The 22,333-nt window shown below is 37.8% G+C and overlaps 1 protein-coding gene across 3 annotated transcripts in view; it reads right to left on the bottom strand.

The window, feature by feature from the left end:
• The window catches only part of U2SURP (U2 snRNP associated SURP domain containing), a 53,009-nt gene extending 32,217 nt beyond the window's left edge, over positions 1-20,792 (bottom strand). For 2 of the 3 annotated variants that reach the window (XM_082654563.1, XM_082654562.1), the window contains exons 1-6: positions 20,681-20,767; positions 12,095-12,139; positions 10,679-10,810; positions 3,187-3,285; positions 994-1,108; positions 297-430 (exon numbers count right to left, since the gene is read on the bottom strand). In XM_082654563.1, the coding sequence (XP_082510689.1) occupies positions 297-430; positions 994-1,108; positions 3,187-3,285; positions 10,679-10,810; positions 12,095-12,139; positions 20,681-20,725 (570 nt within the window). In that variant the 5' untranslated portion in view covers positions 20,726-20,767. Of the gene's footprint in view, positions 1-296; positions 431-993; positions 1,109-3,186; positions 3,286-10,678; positions 10,811-12,094; positions 12,140-20,680 lie in introns of all 3 variants that reach the window. The other variant, XM_082654564.1, reaches the window with a different exon arrangement.
• Between the last annotated feature and the right edge of the window lie 1,541 nt (positions 20,793-22,333).

Consider the following 22,333-nt stretch of genomic DNA (forward strand, 5'->3'; position numbering starts at 1 on the left):
TTGCTTAAAAAGACAATCCCATTACTTTACATTTATGCCTAAACTATAGTTAACTTTCAACTTGCAGTATGCTGTAACAGCAAATGTTCACTGCTCAACAAACATAAAAAGAGTATCATCTATGTGTCCTAATTTATTATCTCTCATCTAGGAAGGTTAAGCATCAAAACTCAACATCTACTACCAAAATAATTAGAAACGAGAAACCAAAGTCCTGCTTACAGTGGAAGTACAGAAAATATTATTGGCAGTGTCATCTCTGAACATAAATGGTCGCTTATTTAAGTATGACTTACAGGTTTTTTGGTTTCTATCACAAGAAGAGATGGTGGTCTTTCATTGGATGACTGATTTGGAGGATTTTTTTGATCTGCAAATCTTGAAGATGGCTTATAGATTTTACCTCTTTTTTCATCTGTTTCATGTTCTTCTGAAATTTAAAATACTAAGTTTCAAAACTAATTTCACATTATGTGGATTTTGTTTACTTACTATTTTTATTAAAAATAAACACAACTTAGTAAAATGCTTTTAGTATTAAGATATATCACTAGTGACAAAATATGAAATTTAATTCAAATATTATTCAAATATTACTGCCTTACTCTCAAAACTACTAATTTAATCATTTTATAGTAAAACTATAAAACCTGTAAAATGGTACAGCTACTTTGGAAAACAGTACAGCAGTTTCTCAAAAGGTTAAACAAATAGTTACCATATGAGTAGCAACTCCACTCCTAGGAATATACAGTAAAACTATAAAATACTTGAAAATGTTTGCAAAGTTCTCTGCCATCTCGAAACCTGAAAGGTACTAAAACATTTTTTAAACTTATCTGGCTCCAATTTGTCATTAATCCACATTTGGCCATTAATTTTACTAATCATTATCACCACTAGAGGGTGCTGATAGAAAGGAAACATGAAACTCAAAAGCAATTCAACCAAGACTTTTTGGGTTTGCTCAAGGACTATAATATTCACACTAACCTTTAGCTGCATTAACAACACCTCCGCGCACAAACGTTTTCACTTTATTACCATCACTTCCTTCAAAGGCAGCAAGAAATTCCTCATAAATTTCAGCAGCTGCCTTTTCATCCTCCTAAATACACACGAAAATATTAACATCACTTGATATAAAAATTACTGTACATACGGTGAAACTCATCCAAGAATAATGTAAACAAAACCTCTCCCTCCAATGGGGAAAGCAGGTTATTAAGCAACCTTAACAGGCAGTAATATCTAATGCTTAGTAGATATTTAACATACTAATTAACACTGGAATTAAGAGGGGCTTTGCTCCTCTACAGGTAATTTGTGGAACAAGAAAAGGACCCACTAAGTAAATCTGTTCAGAGACAATTCAAGGGTCCAACTGTATGACAACAGACTACACAAAATATATTATTCTATTAACGTTTATGACATTTCTAAGGCACAAAAATTTAACTCTGAATATAAACATTTCCTTCACAAACCACTGAAGACATGAGTATTAGAAGTCTGAAGAAGCAATATCTCCAGACAGTTGGCATTCGAGAAAAAAACCTCAAAATTATAATTATATGTAATTATAATTACAATTATAATTATTCTAAATGTCCCCAAAACATGCATGAATAGGAAGGCCAACAGAACAGAAAATATAGAAATAAATCCAATAGCACGTGGAAATTTAGTATTCAATAAAAGGGGCCTCTCAAAACAGTGGAGAATAGATGGACTTTTCAATGAATGATGGTGGGATAATTTGATAGTTATTTGAAAAAAAGATAAAAATGAACCAATTCTTCACATCACATACCAGGAGAAATTGCAAATGAATCACATTTAATTTTTTTTTAATGTAAGTATTGGGAAAAACATGAGGAAATTCCTTTAAAAGGTTGGAGTAAAAAAATGTAAACTAGGGGCTTCCCTGGTGGCGCAGTGGTTGAGAGTCCACCTGCCGATGCAGGGGACACAGGTTCGTGCCCCGGTCCGGGAGGATCCCGCATGCCGCAGAGCGGCTGGGCCCGTGAGCCATGGCCGCTGGGCCTGCGCGTCCGGAGCCTGTGCTCCGCAACGGGAGAGGCCACAACAGTGAGAGGCCCACATACCGAAAAAAAAAAAACGTAAACTAAAAAATCATAAGACTGATAATAAATCTGACCATATAACAAAAAATAGTTTCTGCATGGAAAAAAAACACCAGAAGCAAGATAAAAAGGCAGTCAACAAACTGAATAAGAACACTGTACCTTATGTCATAGACAAGTGTTACAACATACTTAATACAGGAGTTTCTAAAAACAGAGATATCCTACTAACTTAGAGAAATATTGGTTTAGATATGAGCAGACAGTTCACAAAATCAAACACAAGAAAAGTTGTTCAACCTTACTTATAAAAGAAATGCAAATTTAAAACTGCACCAATATACAATTTTTCACTTAGCAGATTGGCAAAAGTCCTTCAAAAATAATGGCAAGGCTATGGGGAACCAACCTCTCAAACACTGCTTATAGGGATGCAAAATGGACCTGCCCATATATACGAGAGACCAATTTAACACTATCTAGCAGAATTACAGCTATGCATTTACCATTCAACCCAGTAATCTCACTTATAGAAATACACCCTAAAGATACACTAGGAATAAACCCATATGCCTAACACTATCCCTAAGTGCACTACCGGAAACAGCCAAAGACCAAAACACAAATGCCCTCAATAGGCACTGTAGTGAATGTAGGATTTTAGTGAATAAACTATGGCATATCTATAGAGCTATAAAAAAAGAACAAGCAATATTTCAATATACTTCCAGTAATCTCTGAGATATAATGTTAAGTGAAAAAAGCAAGGTGGAGAAAAGTGTACTGAATATAGCAAGCTATTGTTCATCTAAGAAAGAGCAGGCACAACATACATTTATACAAACTTGCTTATACAAAAAGAATAGACCAGAAAACAATCAAAACTCTTACTTACACAGAAGAGAGGAAATGGTGGAGGGGACAGGGATAAAGCTGGACTTCTCCGAATATATCTTGTGTTATAGACTTAACTTGGGGTGGGAGCTGAGAATACCCTGGAGGACAAGAATCTCTGAAAAACATTTCTCTACTGTCCATACACTTAACGCCTCCGTAGACACACTTATAAAGATAACTAAAAATACATTTTAAGCATTACCTTCTTCTTTAATTCTTCTTGCTCCTTCTTACTTAAAGTTCGCTTAGCTGTACTCATTTTTCCAATACTGAATGCTTTAAGTTTGTTTTCTAGAAGAGGCTGTGAAAAGAAATAAAAAGCATACCTTTACATACACATTCTCAATTTAACTTGTTATTAACCTCAAGGCTAATAACTTACAAAAGCCATTTTTAAATACATAAAGTAAAAATACAACACAAAGAGAGACACAAAGGCTTAGAACTCATTCAACCTACTTGGCGGCAAGAATAAAAGCACTTGAGGAAGGCAAGTATAGATGCTTCTGGGCAAAAGAAGCAGTGATAGAAAAAAGACATTCAAATAGGGAGAAAGAGGCATCTATGTTCAGTAGCAGGAATCATTACCATCTAAAACCCCCAATTCAGGCACAAAAATCACATCACTTCCTTTTGTAATTCAGTAAATTACCTAATTCTTCATCAACAAAACTGATGTTTATGAACAAAATAATTTCATTTTCATTGCTGGGAAAATATCACATACTGTGTTCTAGGTTTCACACAAGTAAACAGTCATCAATTAATTTTGAATATGAGAAAATAGTATTTTAATGAATTCTTCATTTATGTAACTTAGAAGCAATTTCCTTGTAAACATGGTTTGAACAAATTGTAGACTTTTAATTGTTCAGTTATTTATTTGAATGATAATTGAGTCATAAACTTTTAAAAGAGAGGAATGTTTATTAAATACAGCCTAGAATGCTTCAAGATGGTGGAGTAGAAGGCTAACTGCTGAGCAATCATCAACAGGAAGACACTGGAACTCACCATAAAAGATACCCCACATCCAAAGACAAAGGAGAAGCCACATTGAGACGGTAGGAGGGGCACAATCACAATAAAATCAAATCCTATAACTGCTGGGTGGGTGACTCACAAACTGGAGAACACTCACAAACTGGAGAACACCCACTGGCGTGAAAGTTCTGAGCCCCACGTCAAGCTTCCCAACCTGGGGGTCCAGCAACGGGAGGAGGAATTCCTAGAGAATCAGACTTTGAAGGCTAGCGGGATTTGATTGCAGGACTTCCACAGGACTTGGGGAAACAGAGACTCCACCCTTGGAGGGCACGCACAAAGTAGTGTGCGCATCGGGACCCAGGGGAAGGAGCAGTGACCCCAAGGAAGACTGAACCAGACCTACCTGCTTGTGTTGGAGGGTCTCCTGTAGAGGTGGGGGGTGGCTATGGCTCACATGAGGACAAGGACACTGGCAGCAGAAGTTCTAGGAAGTACTCTTTGGTGTAAGACTTCCCAGGGTCCACCATTAGCCCCACCAAAGAGCCCAGGTAGGCTCCAGTTTTGGGTCGCCTCAGGCCAAAAAGCCAACAGGGAGGGAATTCAGCCCCACCCATCAACAGACAAGAGGATTAAAGTTTTACTGAGCTCTGCCCACCAGAGCACACCCACCTCTAACCACCATCAGTCCCTCTCATCAGGAAACTTGCACAAGCCTCTTAGATAGCCTCATCCACCAGAGGGCAGAGAGCAGAAGCAAGAACAACTATAATCCTGCAGCCTGTGGAACAAAAACCACATTCACAGAAAGACAGACAAGATGAAAAGGCAGAGGGCTATATACCAGATGAAGGGAACAAGATAAAACCCCAGAAAAACAACTAAATGAAGTGGAGATAGGCAACCTTCCAGAAAAAGAATTCAGAATAATGATAGTGAAAATGATCCAGGACCTCGGGAAAAGAATGGAGGCAAAGATCGAGAAGATGCAGGAAATGTTTAACAAAGACGTAGAAGAATTAACGAACAAACAAAGATGAACAATACAATAATTGAAATGAAAAATACACTAGAAGGAATCAATAGCAGAATAACTGAGGCAGAAGAACAGATAAGTGACCTGGAAGACAGAATGGTGGAATTCACTGCCACAGAACAGAATAAAGAAAAAAGAATGAAAAGAAATGAAGACAGCCTAAGAGACCTCTGGGACAACGTTAAATGCAACAACATTCGATTATAGAGGTCCCAGAAGGAGAAGAGAGAGAGAAAGGACCCCAGAAAATATCTGAAGAGATTATAGGTGAAAACTTCCCTAACATGGGAAAGGAAACAGCCACCTAAGTCCAAGAAGAGCAGAGAGTCCCAGGAAGGATAAACCCAAGGAGAAACAGGCCAAGACACATAGTAATCAAATTGGCAAAAATTAAAGACAAAGAAAAATTATTGAAAGCAACAAGGGAAAAATGACAAATACATACAAGGGAACTCCCATAAGGTTAACAGCTGATTCCTCAGCAGAAACTCTACAAGCCAGAAGGCAGTGGCATGATATACTTAAAGTGGTGAAAGGGAAGAAACTACAATCAAGATTACTCTACCCCGCAAGGATCTCATTCAGATTCGACGGAGAAATCAAAAGCTTTACAGACAAGCAAAAGCTAAGAAAATTCAGCACCACCAAACCAGCTCTACAACAAATGCTAAAGGAACTTCTCTAAGTGGGGAACACAAATGAAGAAAAGGACCTACAAAGACAAACCTGAAACAATTAAGAAAATGGTCATAAGAACATACATATCGACAATTACCTTAAACGTGAATGGATTAAATGCTCCAACGAAAAGACACAGGCTTGCTGAATGGATACAAAAACAAAACCCATATATATGCTGTCTACAAGAGACCCACTTCATACCTAGGGACAACATACAGACTGAAAGTGAGGGGATGGAAAAAGATATTCCATGCAAATGGAAATCAAAAGAAAGCTGGAGTAGCAATACTCATATCAGACCAAATAGATTTTAAAATAAAGAATCTTACAAGAGACAAGGAAGGACATTACATAAGGATCAAGGGATCAATCCAAGAAGAAGAGATAACAATTATAAATATATATGCACCCAACATAGGAGCATCTCAATACATAAGGCAACTGCTAACAGCTATAAAAGTGGAAATCGAGAGTAACACAATAATAGTGGGGGACTTTAACACCTCACTTACACTATTGGACAGATCATCCAAACAGAAAATACCTAGAGACAAATGACAACAAAAACCTCGATCCAAAACCTATGGGATGCAGCAAAAGCAGTTCTGAGAGGGAAGTTTATAGCAATTCAAGCCTACCTCAAGAACAAGAAAAACGTCAAATAAACAACCTAACGTTACACCTAAAGGAACTAGAGAAAGAAGAACAAACAAAACCCAAAGTTAGCAGAAGGAAAGAAATCATAAAGATCAGAACAGAAATAAATGAAATAGAAACAAAGAAAACAATAGCAAAGATCAATAAAACTAAAAGCTGGTTCTTTGAGAAGATAAATAAAATTGATATACCATTAGCCAGACTCATCAAGAAAAAGAGGAAGAGAACTCAAATCAATAAAATTAGAAATGAAAAAGGGGAAGTTACAACAGACGAAGCAGCCTAAGAGACTACTACAACAACTCTATGCCTATAAAATGGACAACTTGGAAGAAATGGACAAATTTTTCAAAAGGTATAACCTTCCAAGATTGAACCAGGAAGAAACAGAAAACATGAACAGACCAATCACAAGTAATGAAATTGAAACTGTGATTAAAAATCTTCCAACAAACAACAGTTCAGGACCAGATGGTTCCACAGGTGAATTCTATCCAACATTCAGAGAAGAGCTAACACCCATCCTTCTCAAACTCTTCCAAAAATTGCAGAGGAAGGAACACTCCCAAACTCATTCTAGGAGGCCACCATCACCCTGATACCAAAACCAGACAAAGATGCTACAAAAAAAGAAAACTACAGACCAATATCACTGATGAACATAGATGCAAAAATCTTCAAAAAAAATATTAGCAAACAGAATCCAACAACACATTAAAAGGATCATACACCATGGTCAAGTGGGATTTATCCTAGGGATGCGAGGATTCTTCAATATACGCAAATCAATCAATGTGATACACCATGTTAACAAACTGAAGAAGAAAAACCATATGATCATCTCAATAGATGCAGAAAAAGCTTCTGACAAAATTCAACACCCATTTATGATAAAAACTATCCAGAGAGTGGGCATAGAGGGAACCTACCTCAACATGATAAAGGCCATATATGACAAACCCACAGCAAACATCATTCTCAATGGTGAAAAACTGAAAGCATTTCCTCTAAGATCAGGAACAAGACAAGGATGTCCACTCCCGCCACTATTATTCAACATAGTTTTAAAAGTCCTAGCCACAGCAATCAGAGAAGAAAAAGAAATAAAAGGAATACAAATTGGAAAAGAAGAAGTAAAACTGTCACTGTTTGCAGATGACATGATACTATACATAAAGAATCCTAAAGATGCCACCAGAAAACTACTAGAGCTAAGCAATGAATCTGGTAAAGTTGCAGGATACAAAATTAATGCACAGATATCTCTTGCATTCCTACACACTAATGATGAAAAATCTGAAAGAGAAATTAAGGAAACACTCCCATTTACCATTGCAACAAAAAGAATAAAATACTTAAGAATAAACGTACTTAGGGAGACAAAAGACCTGTATGCAAAAAACTATAAGACACTGATGAAAGAAATTAAAGATGATACAAACAGATGGAGAGATATACCATGTTCTTGGATTGGAAGAATCAATATTGTGAAAATGACTATACTACCCAAAGCAATCTATAGCTTCAAGGCAATCCCTATCAAATTACCAATGGCATTTTTTACAGAACTAGAAAAAAAAATCTTAAAATTTGTATGGAGACACAAAAGGCCCCTAACAGCCCAAGCAGTCTTGAGGGGAAAAAAACGAAACTGGAGGAATCAGACTCCCTGACTTCAGACTGTACTACAAAGCTACAGTAATCAAGACAGTATGGTACGGGCACAAAAACAGAAACATAGATCAATGGAACAGGATAGAAAACCCAGAGGTAAACCCAAGCACCTGTGGTCAACTAATCTATGACAAAGGAGGCAACAATATACAATGGAGAAAAGACAGTCTCTTTAATAAATGGTGCTGTGAAAACTGGACAGCTACATGTAAAAGAATGAAATTAGAATACTCCCTAACACCATGCACAAAAATAAACTCAAAATGGATTAGAGACCTAAATATAAGACCAGACACCATAAAGCTCTTAAAGGAAAACATAGGAAGAACACTGACATAAATCACAGGAAGATCTTTTTTGATCCACCTCCTAGAGTAATGGAAATAAAAACAAAAGTAAACAAATGGGACCTAATGAACCTTAAAGCAAGGAAACTACAAACTTTTGCAAAGCAAAGGAAACTACAAACAAGACGAAGAGACAACCCTCAGAATGGGAGAAAATATTTGCAAACAAATCAATGGACATAGGATTAATCTCCAAAATATATAAACAGCTCATGCAGCTCAATATTAAAAAAAACAAACAACCCAATCAAAAAACGGACAGAAGACCTAAATAGACATTTCTCCAAAGAAGACACACAGATGGCCAAGAAGCACATGAAAAGCTGCTCAACATTACTAATTACTAGAGAAATGCAAATCAAAACTACAATGAGGTATCACCTCACACCAGTTAGAATGGGCATCATCAGAAAATCTACAAACAAATGCTGGAGAGGGTGTGGAGAAAAGGGAACCCTCTTGCACTGTTGGTGGGAATGTAAATTGATATAGCCACTATGGAGAACAGTATGGAGGTTCCTTAAAAAGCTAAAAACAGAATTACCATATGACCCAGCAATCCCACTACTGGGCATATACCCAGAGAAAACCACAATTCAAAAACACACATGCACCCCAATGTTCACTGCAGCACTATTTACAATAGCCAGGTTACGGAAGCAACTTAAATGCCCGCCGACAGACGAATGGATAAAGAAGACATGGTACATACATACAATGGAATATTACTCAGCCATAAAATGGAACAAAACTGGGTCATTCGTAGAGATGTGGATGGATCTAGAGACTGTCATACAGAGTGAAGTAAGTCAGAAAGAGAAAAACAAATATCATATATTAACACATATATGTGGAACCTAGAAAAATGGTGCAGGTGAACTGGTTTGCAGGGCAGAAATTGAAACACAGATGTAGAGAACAAACGTATGGACACCAAGGGTGGAAAGCAGTGATGGGTGGTGGTGGTGTGATGAATTGGGAGTTTGGGATTGCCAGATATACACTAATATGTATAAAATGGATAACTAATAAGAACCTGCTGTATAAAACAATAAATTAAATAAAATTCAAAAATACAGCGTAAAATATTAATCTGCAGTTGAAATCTGAAGGTTTCTCTCTCACCTACCAAAATGAGAAGTTAACCAGTTATGAAATTAAACTATCAATCCCTTGGTTATTAAACAGGCTTGCCCTTGGCAAGATACAAAATGGAAAAGTAATACTGCTGCAAACTACTTCAAGGTTACATTAAAATCCCTTTAAAAAAAAAAACAAAGCAGTTCATAACTCAAAAGTCAATACTGGGTTTCACAAACACACTCAAAGTAAATTTTTTCCCAAAATAGAAAGGAAAATGTTCTGCCATCATTCAGCACCTTTGATTTCAACTGCTGAAGTTTAAACAAATGGTAAAATTACATACAAATTCAATAAGAAACATAATTTTACAAAGCAAAATTTTTGTCTTCAATTTTATTTATATCCTACGAGCCAAACTTAGACACCTAAGAGAGAAATGGTTAAGAAAATTATGGAATACTTACTCAAAAAATATAATCACCCATTAAAGTTTGGTTATAGAGTTTTTCCTAAAATCAAAAAAAATTAGACCTGAAGAATCTTTTAAAATGTGTTCCTGTAAAATGGACCTCAGCAAAGTAAAAATATATTTATGCTTAAAAATATTAAACAAGAAAAATAAAGTGTTATCAATATCAATACTGGCTGGTAATGACTGTCCTCCTTATTATATTTTCCAAATTTAACCACGACAAGAAAACATTATTTGAAATTTAAAAAAAGACTAAAAGAACACGAGAGTACTTTGCAGATACAGGCAGTGAAGATGCTCCTTCTCTGGGTGCTTGCAGCACCCTGGGAACTGCACTGACCAGAGTGAACAGCACCTGCTCCTGTTAGCTTCCCAGGCTGGGACTATGTGTAAGCTGAGAACAAGAAATATGTTTTAATCACCTGTGTATTTCCAGTGACTGGCCTCTGGCACTTGGTTCAGTAAATGTTTGGCATAAGGGGAGAACAATAAATCTATTAACCATTTTATATTCAAAACACTCCTTGGTTTTTTAAAATAAAATTAAAATTTTTAAATGAAACATATCTTACATATGAGCTAAAAAACATTTCCTTAGATGAGTTTGAATTTATTGTTAACCCAAATAGAATAATGAATGCTATTTTCAAATAGTACAAGATGAAACAACAAGCACAAAACCAAGATATTCAACTACCAAATTCAATCAAGGGCAAATCAAAATCATTATCTATCCTTTCTTATCTTTATCAATACTTACTCTTGAGAGATTCTGATGAGGAGAGTCACAAACGTTTTCACGGGTACTTTCATTCCTATAATTATGCTTTCTTGGGCTCTTAGGTCGTGTCCGACTTGGCATATCACTATCTGAGGGTCCAGATGCATCCATCTTCGAGAAAAGGAAAACGAGTTTTTAAAAATCATATATGTAGTACTGAAACTAGAATCAACCCAAATGTCCAAATATTAACAAACTTCATTTTACACTATCAAAATATTCCACTAATTATCCCTTAATACCTCTGATTTCATCAGAAAAGTTCTTAAGTACAGGAAGTTTTCAATAATTCTAACTTGCACTTGAAAGATCATTTTCAAGAAAATATCTGCCAAACACCCAAGTCTGACCACAGTTTGTCTGTCAGTTGTACCTTCAAGTAAAAATGGTATTCCATGAAAGAAGGAGCCAGTTTTATTCCACAACTTAAACAATCCCACAAGTATTATACTTTTCCTCAAGACAAACACCACACTTTGGCAAGCAGAAGTGCCTTATATGTGTCTCCCATTTCATCACTCAGAACGTTAAAAACACTCATACACAAGGACAAGATTTAATATTAATAATTTTTACTGCTTCATCAAGAACATTCTTAAGTGAAACTAGCATATTTTTACTGTGTCTGGAGGGGAAGAACACAATGACTACTAGCACATTTTGGCGACATTGCCTTGATTCGTGCTAAGGTGCCAACAATTTACCCATCAATTGTTTTTGCACCATTAGTGCAAATGTCAACACAGTGATGGCAAATGATGTCTTAGTGTTATTACAAAATAGTTCTGAATTCAGCCACTCTGAAAAATTCTCAGCAACCCCACGGGTCTGAAGACCACACTTTTAGCACTGCTATAATAACACATGTAAAGGAAAGTTTATCGCAGTATTATTCAAAATGTCAAAAAGCTTGAAACAAATCGTCTATGCCCATCAACAGAGAAATAGCTTAATAAATAATTGCACCTCCCCCGTGGAACATTAAGATACCATTAGAAAGACTAGATTAGAGCTGTATCTGTTGACTTGCAGGGATTTGCAATAGGTGTACTGTGCACTGTGAAAAGAAATGTGTATAACGCAAAACTTGTTTAAAAAAAATGTATAAGCACACACACCTATGCATGTACAAAATTTTACAAGCACAGTAAAAAAAAAAAAAAGGGAAATATACACACTTGGTTTCTAACATGGTTTGAGGGGCCAACTTACGTAAATAACAGAACACAAAAAAAACACAGAACATCTAGCAAAAAAGGTTAAAGAAAATATGCACATACAACGCAATCATATTTATTTATCAAGTAAAATCATAAGGGACATATCAAGTAGGGATATATACAACAAGAAATTAAATTTTAAGGAAAAAAGACAACGATTGCCTTTTATACTCACATGGGCATCTGAAGATCCAGATGAATGAACATCTGATGATCTGGTCTGCAAGCATTAAAAATAAAAGCCAACATTTAAATAATCAGAAAATGTATTATGCTAACAAAACAAGTATTTCTTATGTTACACAATCTTTCCAAACTTGTAGCAATTTCTTCTCAGCTAATAAAACCAAACAAAGGCAACCTCTGACTTACAAAAAAAAAATTGTGATCCAAAATAAATGTGTCAGTCAAGTTCAGTCTTCAAATGGCACTTTCCAATAAGGTCAAGTGTTAAAGTTTCACCTGATTTTGTTTTAATTGATCTAAATTTCAGATTACATATGGCATATAATAATTTATTTGATTTTTCACTATGCAGCTAAGGATGAAGAAGCCAAGCTATAACACTATTAACTAAATAAATAATATGTGGTATCTTTCTGAAATTTTAATTGGAGGCCCAGAATTTAACTCTGGCACTGAGTTGTTTTTATTTTTCAAGGTATTGGGTAGTGAGATTTTACTTATTTTATATATATATTTAAGTATTAAAAGTGAAATCAAGAATCTTGAGATCACAAGTACCTCATCGATCCTAGCTCCCACTTCTAGATTTCAAATGTAATGCACAAGACAATACATTCATTTTTAAGAAAAAATTGAAGATTTGTATGATGTAGAAAAAAGCCAATAAGATTCCCATGGGTCCACACAGTACTGCTTTACTTATCTTGTTGAAACATAAGGCTAAGAACAGCTGATCGGATTTTCATACTGAATCAATTTATTCCTCTGAACTCCATACTGGACCCTAGGCAAAATCAGCCCAAGACAACCAAGCACTGAGCCACCAGCCATCTCCATTCTTTCTACCCGTCTTTTTTCTGTCCCCAACTTTTACTGTGTCCCTCCTATTTCACTTTCTTCTCCTTGCTAACCTTTCCTAAAAGGCAAGGTAGCATGAAAGAAATTTTTTTATATTTAAATTTAACCCTGTGAAACCTACTTTGAATCAGTTTGAAATGCACCCATTTGCAGACACTTAAAAAATACAAGACAATAAATAACTCCTCTTAAAAAAGATAAAAAGGGGGCTTCCCTGGTGGCGCAGTGCTTGAGAGTCCGCCTGCCGGTGCAGGGGACACGGGTTCGTGCCCCAGTACGGGAAGATCCCACATGCCCCGGAGCAGCTGGGCCCGTGAGCAATGGCCGCTGAGCCTGCGCGTCCGGAGCCTGTGCTCCGCAACGGGAGAAGCCACAACAGTGAGAGGGCCGCGTACCGCAAAAAAAAAAAAAAAAAAAAAAAAAAGAAAGAAAAAGTTCCGTCAAGAGACTGAGTGAATTGAGGAGGAAAAAAAATTCAATTGCCCTCTAATATACCAGTGTTAACCTGCTAGGTAACAAAAATAACAGGGTAATCATAATAGTGAGAAAAAACATAAAACAACTAGAAACCAACTAAAGAAATATGTACCACCTGTGCGAAGAAAATACAAACTTCACAAAAGGGTTGTTATTCAAGTCAACTTTTGAAAAGATTCATCACATTCCTAGATGGGAAAACTCATTATTAAGACAAAGTCAACTACACCTAAATTTATTCATGCATTTAATGCAATTTCATTCCAGAGCTCAAAATCCTAAAGGGAAGTCGCAAGGGGACAAGGGGGATTGCCAAAAATAATTCTGAAGTTCACCCCAGAAGAATAAGCACGAAAGAGCAGATAAGAAAGTGCTAGCCTTTCTTTCATCTATGCCACCACATCCAAATCATTTCTAGGATTTAAAAATAACAGCATGGCTTAGGACGATGCATCAGTTGATTTCAATTAACCTAAGATGGTCATATTTAGTGCAAACCAAACATTTTCCACTGATACGCTACACAGCATCAGAATGAAATTTTAGGCTTGAGAACAGTTAAAGAGATGGAAATAGCAGTAAATAAAAATTTTAAAGGAATAACCAACTTTTAAAGCTAATGGTCCAGGTAATCAGTAAACGTAACACTACTTCTGAAGAGTCTCTCCCTCTACTTAACCTGGAACTGCACTATGTTATTTGTCTTGGGTTTGGGTTTTATGTTTTTACTGAAGAACAGTAAATTAGTGATGCTTAAAGATCTTCTGAAGTCCACAGCACAATCCCTCATCCAAATGAAAAGACCCAAAAGCAAGAAATGAAAAGGCAAAATAAGGGAGATTTGAGGCAATAAAGCAGCAGACACAAGAAAAACTTATCTCAAGTTTGAGAAAGCAGATATAGTACAGATGTGGGGAAGGACAGCAAGGGGAAAAAAAAGGATCATACTGATGGCTGCTGAGGAGATAGAGGTGAAGCCAACTAAACGATACCATAAAATTTTTTTTTCCAGCTGCTCCTACTTTACTTCAATTGAAAAACCGCCACACCTGAGTTTTCAAATTAGCAAGCTAACCACAGCAACATGCCTCCAACACCTCCACTCTGCCTAGTCCGCTCTCCATTCCCATCTGCCTCCTTCCTCCTCACATCCTCTAAAGCATCAACTTACATTTCCACAAGTTTAATAATCACTCCCATAGGAAGCATATCAACACTTTTATTGTGCTGAGATGACTCCCAATTCCTTATCTTCAACCTTGGTGCCTCTCCTGGGTTCCAATCTGTTCTTAAACAACTTCCTGGACATCTTCACCTGAATATCTGCAAGTTCCTCACATCCTATATATATAAAATATAGTTTCCTCCCAAACTAGCTTCTCCTGTTGACCTTCTTACTTCTAACACCGAATGGTAACTTTCAATCAGTCATAATACAGAAGTAGTAAAATGTTAAGAGCACAGACTCTGGAATCACACTTCCTGTTTTTAGCACTTACCAGCTTTGTAAACTTGGGCCTAGTTCCTTCACCTGTAATGCTGAATAGCACCTGCCTTATAGGATTGTTGTGAAGGACAAAGACAGGTGAAGCACTAAGAACCGTGTTTGGTACATAAAAGTGCTCAATGAGTGTTAGCCAGCAGCATTATACCAAGGTCATCCTTGACTACTTCCCTCTCCCCCATAACCAACTGAGTCAAATTCTGTTCACCCCACCTCTACTGAAACTCTTCTCTGGGGACCCTTTTTACTAAAGACACTATTGTGGTTCAGATCTTCCCTTTATTCAACCCATTTACTGGGCAACCACTTACTGGTACTGTGCCTTACATCAGATATAAATGTTCTTAGGAGCTAATAAATAAGAGAGACAAGTAAAACAGTGTGGCTATACCACCAGAGCACAGAGGGCAAGCAAATCTTAGTGGGAGTGGGGACGATGTCAGAAAAGCTTCCCAAAGAGTATCTGAGGTGAGATTTTGAAGCAATCTTTAATATTTATCAGCAGCACTACAAAAATCTTCAAACTAATCCTCCTCAATCCCAAATTCTTCCTAAACTATGTCTCCAGAAGAGCTTTCCTAAAGGACTTTCCTGCCTTGAATCTTCCATGGCTCTCTAATTTTATTCCATAGGTTTTAAAGCCGCCACAATTTAGCTCAAACTTATCCTTCCGTCTCAGAAACTTTTATCCCTATGCAAATGTCCTATATACATTGGCTAAACCAGAACATGTATCAATCCATTTGCCAGTGATTTATTTTCTTTACCTCACCCATCTCTTTTTTATACCTCTATGTCTACCCTTCAAAACTCTATTCATTGTTCAAAAGACTCAAACTCCTCTATTCCTGAAGCCTCCCCACCCCACCCTCCAATCAACCAGCTGTCATTTCTTTCCCTAAAGTTTTAGACGCTTCTGATGGCTCTGCTTTGAACTATCATGTGTTGACTCTTTTTCCACTTGACAGCATGTTCCCCAAAACTGATTATCATCTTATTTAATTTTTTCTTCCTCAGAGTCAAACAAAATCTGGCAAGTGACGGAGCCTCAATAAACTTGCTGACGTACCAAGTTGGAACAAGTACCTACACAACAAAATTGCACTCCTCACTATCAACATACTAAGCTGTCCACTCACCAACAAGTAACAGCTACCTAGCTGAATACCACTTTCCAAGACAAACCAAAGTCTACCTCTCAAAAAAATTCATCAAATCTATTGAGTTAAATAATAAACCTGAAATTATCCTTAAAATTACATCCAAAACACTACCAACACATGAAAAGTTGTAAGTACATTTTGAATGATCTGTAATCTAAAATGAGGAAAGCCTGGTGAAAAAAATTAAGTGCTCAAGGAAGAGACATCTAACAGTACCAAATAGCCTCAACTGCTATTGGCAAATGCATCTTGCTTTTAAAAAAAATTATTTCAGCAAAATATCTAGCATGTGGTCAATCTGCAATAAACTGTTAAAGCTACTTAACAGTACAAGAGGCAAATTATTTGTAATATTAATATTTTTGAGTTTAATATCCTGTAGGAAGTTTTGGGCTCTTTTTTGTTTTTGTTTTTCAAAAATGATGTCCTTTGTAAAAAGTGATAGAGAGGCATGAGTCTTCAACTTGCATACCAAATGAGCCCTCCTCTCATTTGCCTTACTGGCAAATGAGTATTTTTTGTCAATTTATTATACTTTCTAGGGGAAAAAAGCTTCAGGGATAAAAACTAGAAGAGAATAAAAACTAGAAGAGAATAAAAACTAGACTTTCAGGGCTTCCCTGGTGGCGCAGTGGTTGAGAGTCCGCCTGCCGATGCAGGGGACACGGGTTCGTGCCCCGGTCTGGGAGGATCCCACATGATCCCACATGCCGCGGAGCAACTGGGCCCCTGAGCCGTGGCCGCTGAGCCTGTGAGTCCGGAGCCTGTGCTCCGCAACGGGAGAGGCCACAACAGTGAGAGGCCCGCGTACCGAGGAAAAAAAAAAAAAAAAAAGCTAGACTTTCAGAAAACAAATAATTCAATCCAATAAGACAGAAAATTTTTAATACCATATTAATAGTCATATTCGAGCACCAGTGCTACAAATACTCGAATTTCTAAAAGACACCAATCAAGAAAATAAAAGTTCCTAATGCCTCTCTCCACCCCAAAACACAGCCACCTTATATTTTAAGATAAGACTGTTATCTTATCTTACATCCATATCATAATAAAGATTCAGTTTAAACTAAAATGCAGAACAAGAGAGCCTAATTTTTCAAGGTTTGTGTTTTGTTTGGAGTTTTTGATCATATTTAATTCTTACATACCTTCAGGTACCACCAAAAAAATGTACACAAGCAGTAATATATACCTAAGGATGATAAGTCTTGAATGGATAATCATTATATCAATACATATTTCGTACAACTGAAATACTTTTGTTAATCAGCAGTCAATTAAAATAGTTCCCACACCAATTTAGCACTGGGTGTCCAAGGAAGCCAGCAGTATTTCCTACTTAGCTCATTTACCTCTCTAACCCAATTTTTGACACTATGGCAAAAAATAAGCACTGTCACAGAGTGAAATAACAGGGCACACAATTCCATTATATTAGTAGTACTACCAGCACAGGAGCTGCAGAGGGAACGAGAATACCACATTCTCTTCATATCCTCATTGGCTGAGCAAACAACTCTTACAATCAAAATAAATTAATTTTTATAAATTAAATTCTAAGTTTATATATTAAATTTAACATTTTTCTAAGCAAACAATTATAGGCTCTTTGCCTCTCCTCCCAAAATCAAAGCTACAACATGGTACCCCCTCCCCCAAAGCATCATTTTAGTCTGGTGATACAAGAATAAATGCACAGGAAATTTTTAGCTAATTCCTAAAACATTTACTGAATTTCTATATTTGTCAGGCTTTAAAATAAAAAGTACAGCAAAATTACACAGAAAATAAAGGGTCTCTTCATCAGGGACAACTACACATAAACGTTAAATCATTTGACTATACAAACTTAAAATGTAATTTTTAAAGCTAAAAGAAACTGTAGAGGTTATCTAATTTAATTTCTTCATTTTGTAATTAAGACACATCAAATAATTTTGCCATTGTCAATAGCAAAAAACCCTATTATACATTTTATTTGTTAAATTACCTCAATACCTTAAATTACCTCAATTAGCTCCACTTTTTTTTACTGAGGTATAAATGACATACAACACGATTAGTTTTGGGTATACAACATAATGATTCAGTATTTGTATACACTGCAGAAATTTCATCACAATAAGTCTAGTTAATAGCCATCATTAAACATAGTTACAGAGTTTTTTCTTCTTGTGATGAGAACTTTTAAGATCTACTCTCTTCTTAGCTTTCAAATATGCAATACAGTATTATTAACTATAGTCACCATGCCGTACATTACATCCTCTTGTACATTTAAAAATTAACATTTTCCTCAGGGTCTAGAAATACGATTAACAAGCATCCCTACCCATAGCAATGGGAATTTAACTACCAAAGAGTAAGAATGAACATGAAACTAAAGAATATTTTACTCCATCTGTATGGTAGAATATGTCACTCATCTGCACTCCCCAGAGGAAGAAATCAAAACAGAGATCAAAGGCTAGAAATTCCAAACACTGTCATATTAACCAAAATGATCTTATACTCTCTCCAATAAATTCTGGACTTGTGTTAGAAATAGAAAGCAGTAATCTGAGCAGTCATTATGATAACTGATAATAGATTCTAAATCTCAGGATTAGAATTTAGCCTGACATTTTGAAAAGTAAGTACTTTTTACTTCCTCTAAGAACAAAGGGGAGAGGAAAGGAACTAAGTTTTTTTATGTACTTTATAGATATTCACTCATTTAACCCTTACATCAACCCTGTAGAAAAGGGATTATGTCCATATTACAAACAAGGAAATTGAGGCTGAAAAGTTTAAGCAATTTGCCTTGATATCGCAAATATAATTTATTACCAAGTCAGGATTTGAATCCAAATACCTTTTGTTTGTTATCAAAATCCATAATCTCTCCACTACATCACGCACCCTCCTGAGATATTTTACAGACATCGGTAGGAAATCTCTTAACAGCATCAACTGATTATAATCTAAAGCAATATAAACTAAAAAGATTACTGGAAGATCCAACAATTTACTTACAGGGAACAGCCACACAGTCACAACCGTGAGAAGTACTACTAGAGAAGGAGGCCTGAACATATATATACATTAATGTTTCCAATGTAAGCCAAAGCCTCAAACAGAAGACACTTAAAATATTACTTTGAGTAGAAACAAAAATAGTGAGGCTTGTGCATGAATTTTATGGATGCACTAGCTTTAGTAACAGTTCCCTAATAGTAAGCAGGGCTGTTTTTGTCAGAGTCCGCTGAGGAAGCGGGCAGTCATGTACCCAACCCGGTGAGCCCCTCCTCACCAAGGAGAAATGTACTGGGGAGGGGAGAAACAAACAAGGAGTGAACGCAGGTTGTAAAGCAGCCAAGACTGGCCCTCTACCACAGTTTCTACATAACTAAAAGATTTCTGGTAAATCCATTACTAATTACGAACTAATTATAAACATCATTCACCAAATGGCATAAAGACTATGATTTAATAGAAACTGAGAAAGCAGGTGTATAATAGCTTACGTTTCCCAGAACAAACTGTACACACAAGACTAGACCCCTCTACCGTAAACGTAACTTCCTCATAACCTACTTACTATCATACACACTCTTTAAGACGTAAGTCCTTAGAACCTTTAAGTATTACACTTCTTGCATCAGCATCAAAAAGCTTAACAACTACTTCGGGCACTATTACTTTTAATATCGTGTTGGAGATGAAAAACTCAAAGCAAAAAACGATTAAGTGACCCGTCCAGGACGGCAACTTAGGACCCGATGCTAATCACAACCTAACTAACGCTAAACGACTTCTACAGCTCAGTGGTTTCACAATACGTGCACACGGTTCCCTGTAAACTCAAAAGCAATTTACTAGTCTTAGGTGGCTTCCAAGTCTATTAAAGTTTTCCTTTCAGAAGAAGCGGAAGACCCCGAGTCCTCGAAAACGAGCCCTCCATGGAAGGGCTCATTTTACACTTCCTCTTATGTGAGCTAAGACCACGTGTAGAGCGTAGCATTAACCTTGGCGAGGCATCACCGCAAAGGAGAACTGCACTTCCCACCCCGCTTCCTTCCACTATTGGTCCTCCCCTCACAATTTGCGGCCCTAGAGATTATCTATTCTCTGGAGAACGTGAAGGAAATTGAGCGAGGCCGAAAGCGTGCGAGAACCAAACCCAAAGAGCCGAGGAAACAGAGGCAGACACTTAAGCACCGGGAAGCGATTCCCGCCTCTCCCAGGCTCTGTCCCGCGGCCTCGGAGCTCAGTAAGCTGAAATACAGGGGCGCGTTTTCCCGACTTCAGACCTCAGTCTAAATCACTGATTTCACTCCAGTTCTAAGCGGGAGCCGAACTACTCACGCCACCCGCCCTGGGCCCGCCAGTCTCGAGCCGAATCCAGGCTGGGACTAAGAGGAGATACCAGGCCTCTCAACCTGCGCACCACGGTGAGTCTGCGCCCGGCCTACCACCGCGACCAGAACGCGGACCCCCACCCCAATCTCCTCCCTCTGGCCAGAAGCGTCTGTAGTCCCCAGACGACAGTGATACACTCACTGACTTACTAAGTCCTCTAAGAAATTACCTTTGAACTGGCCTTCTGAGAGCCGCCTGGCGTTTTGTCCGCCATCTTCAGCTTTGCCCCTCCTTCGGCAGCGGCAGCAGCGCGGGCGAGTCGAGCGCCGAAAGACTCGATCTCAGCGGAGCCCGCCTGAGGCGCGTGCAAGCCCGAATAGTCGACTGCCGACTTGGCGAAATTGAAGAGGAGCTTCGCCACGTGACTTCGGTGCTGGTCATTTCCCGGGCCCGCCCATTCCGCTGAATATTTGGGGGCGTCTCTGTGGCGTGTCGCGTTATTGGGCCCGAGAATTTAGAGAATCTTCTCGTCCTGGCTTTCAGGGCCGGTCGATAGTTCAGTCTTTTTCCAGCACCAACCTTTGGTAGGTGCGAGCCAGTTGCACTTGCTGGGCGAGGAGGGAAAGTCTTCGTAAAGAAGAAGTGCGTCGTCAGCTGGGGAGGAGCCTTTACTTCAACTCAGAAATCTGGAGCCGACCGGGGTCCGGCGCTCCGTGGACAGAGATGGTGTTCGCGCCACCTCTGTCGCTCACACCCTAGTGGGAAAGGCAAACTTGCAGTCTGTTCAAGTTAATTTAAAATAGAGTGGTGTCCGGAAGCGGAGGAGGGAAGCTTTTGACCCAACCTGAGGTTCCGGCAGTGGGGTTATCGGATAGACTCTGGGTCAAAACGGCTACATGCAGAGAGAGGGTGAATGAAAGAAAAATCATAAACAGATGGTATTCTAAATCTAGCATCCATGTAAGTTGTGTGTCATTTAAGAATTACATTTTACGGTTTTTTCATTTTTAATCACATAAATGGAGGGGAACGCCATAAACCTTTCTGTACTTAGCTTTTTGGGTTTTGGTTTTTTAAATTTTTAATAGGATCTATAGTCAAAGAAGGAAAGCTTGCTTGAGGTCATTCCTGAGCCAAACCAGGCAAGGAAAATGGAAAGGGCTTTCCAAGCAGAGGGAGTCGTTGAAATAAAAGCCTGGTGGCATGAATCAGGACAGCCCAGTCACGTTAAGCAGTCCCGTTTTATTAGACCAGGTTTTGGGAATCGACGTGGCTGGAGAAGTGGTTGGGAGCAAGCTCACACAGGACCCTGAGGTAACCAGTGTGCTTAGAGAATTAGAATTCTATTCCAAGGATGAAGAGCGGCCCTCAACACAGTTAAGTAGGGCTGTGATGTGGTCAGATTTTAAGTTTTAAAAGATTGCTCTGATCACTGGGGGAAGGGAGGAAGAAGGGTTCATGACCTTCTCCTGAATTCATTTATTCAAAATATTTAAAAAAAAAAAATTTTGAGCCCGTTTTGTGTGTAAAAGCCTGCACGAAATGTTGAGAGGCTTACAGAGATGCCTAAAACACATTATCTTCATATGATTTAAGATTTAATGAGGAACCAAAAAAAAAGATTTAATGAGGAATAGGGGAGAGAAGGGAACAGCAAACTAACTAACGCTGTAGAATTCAATTTATGCTGCAAGGAAGGGTCATTAGCTGTGGGAACCCTGAAAGAATTAATTCTAAAGGTAGGGGTTGGGCAAAGAGTTGGGGGGAGGTTTCACAGAGAAGGATGCATTTGAGCCAACTCTGAGGAAGTAGAATTTTGTCTGTTGGATGGTGTTGGGGGGGAGAGGGAGGGGAGGTTGGCGTGATGGTGAGGGAAGCTGGA

This window comes from Grampus griseus (genome assembly GCF_964374135.1).
Source record: "Grampus griseus genome assembly, chromosome: 5".
NCBI classification, from domain to species: Eukaryota; Metazoa; Chordata; class Mammalia; order Artiodactyla; family Delphinidae; genus Grampus; species Grampus griseus.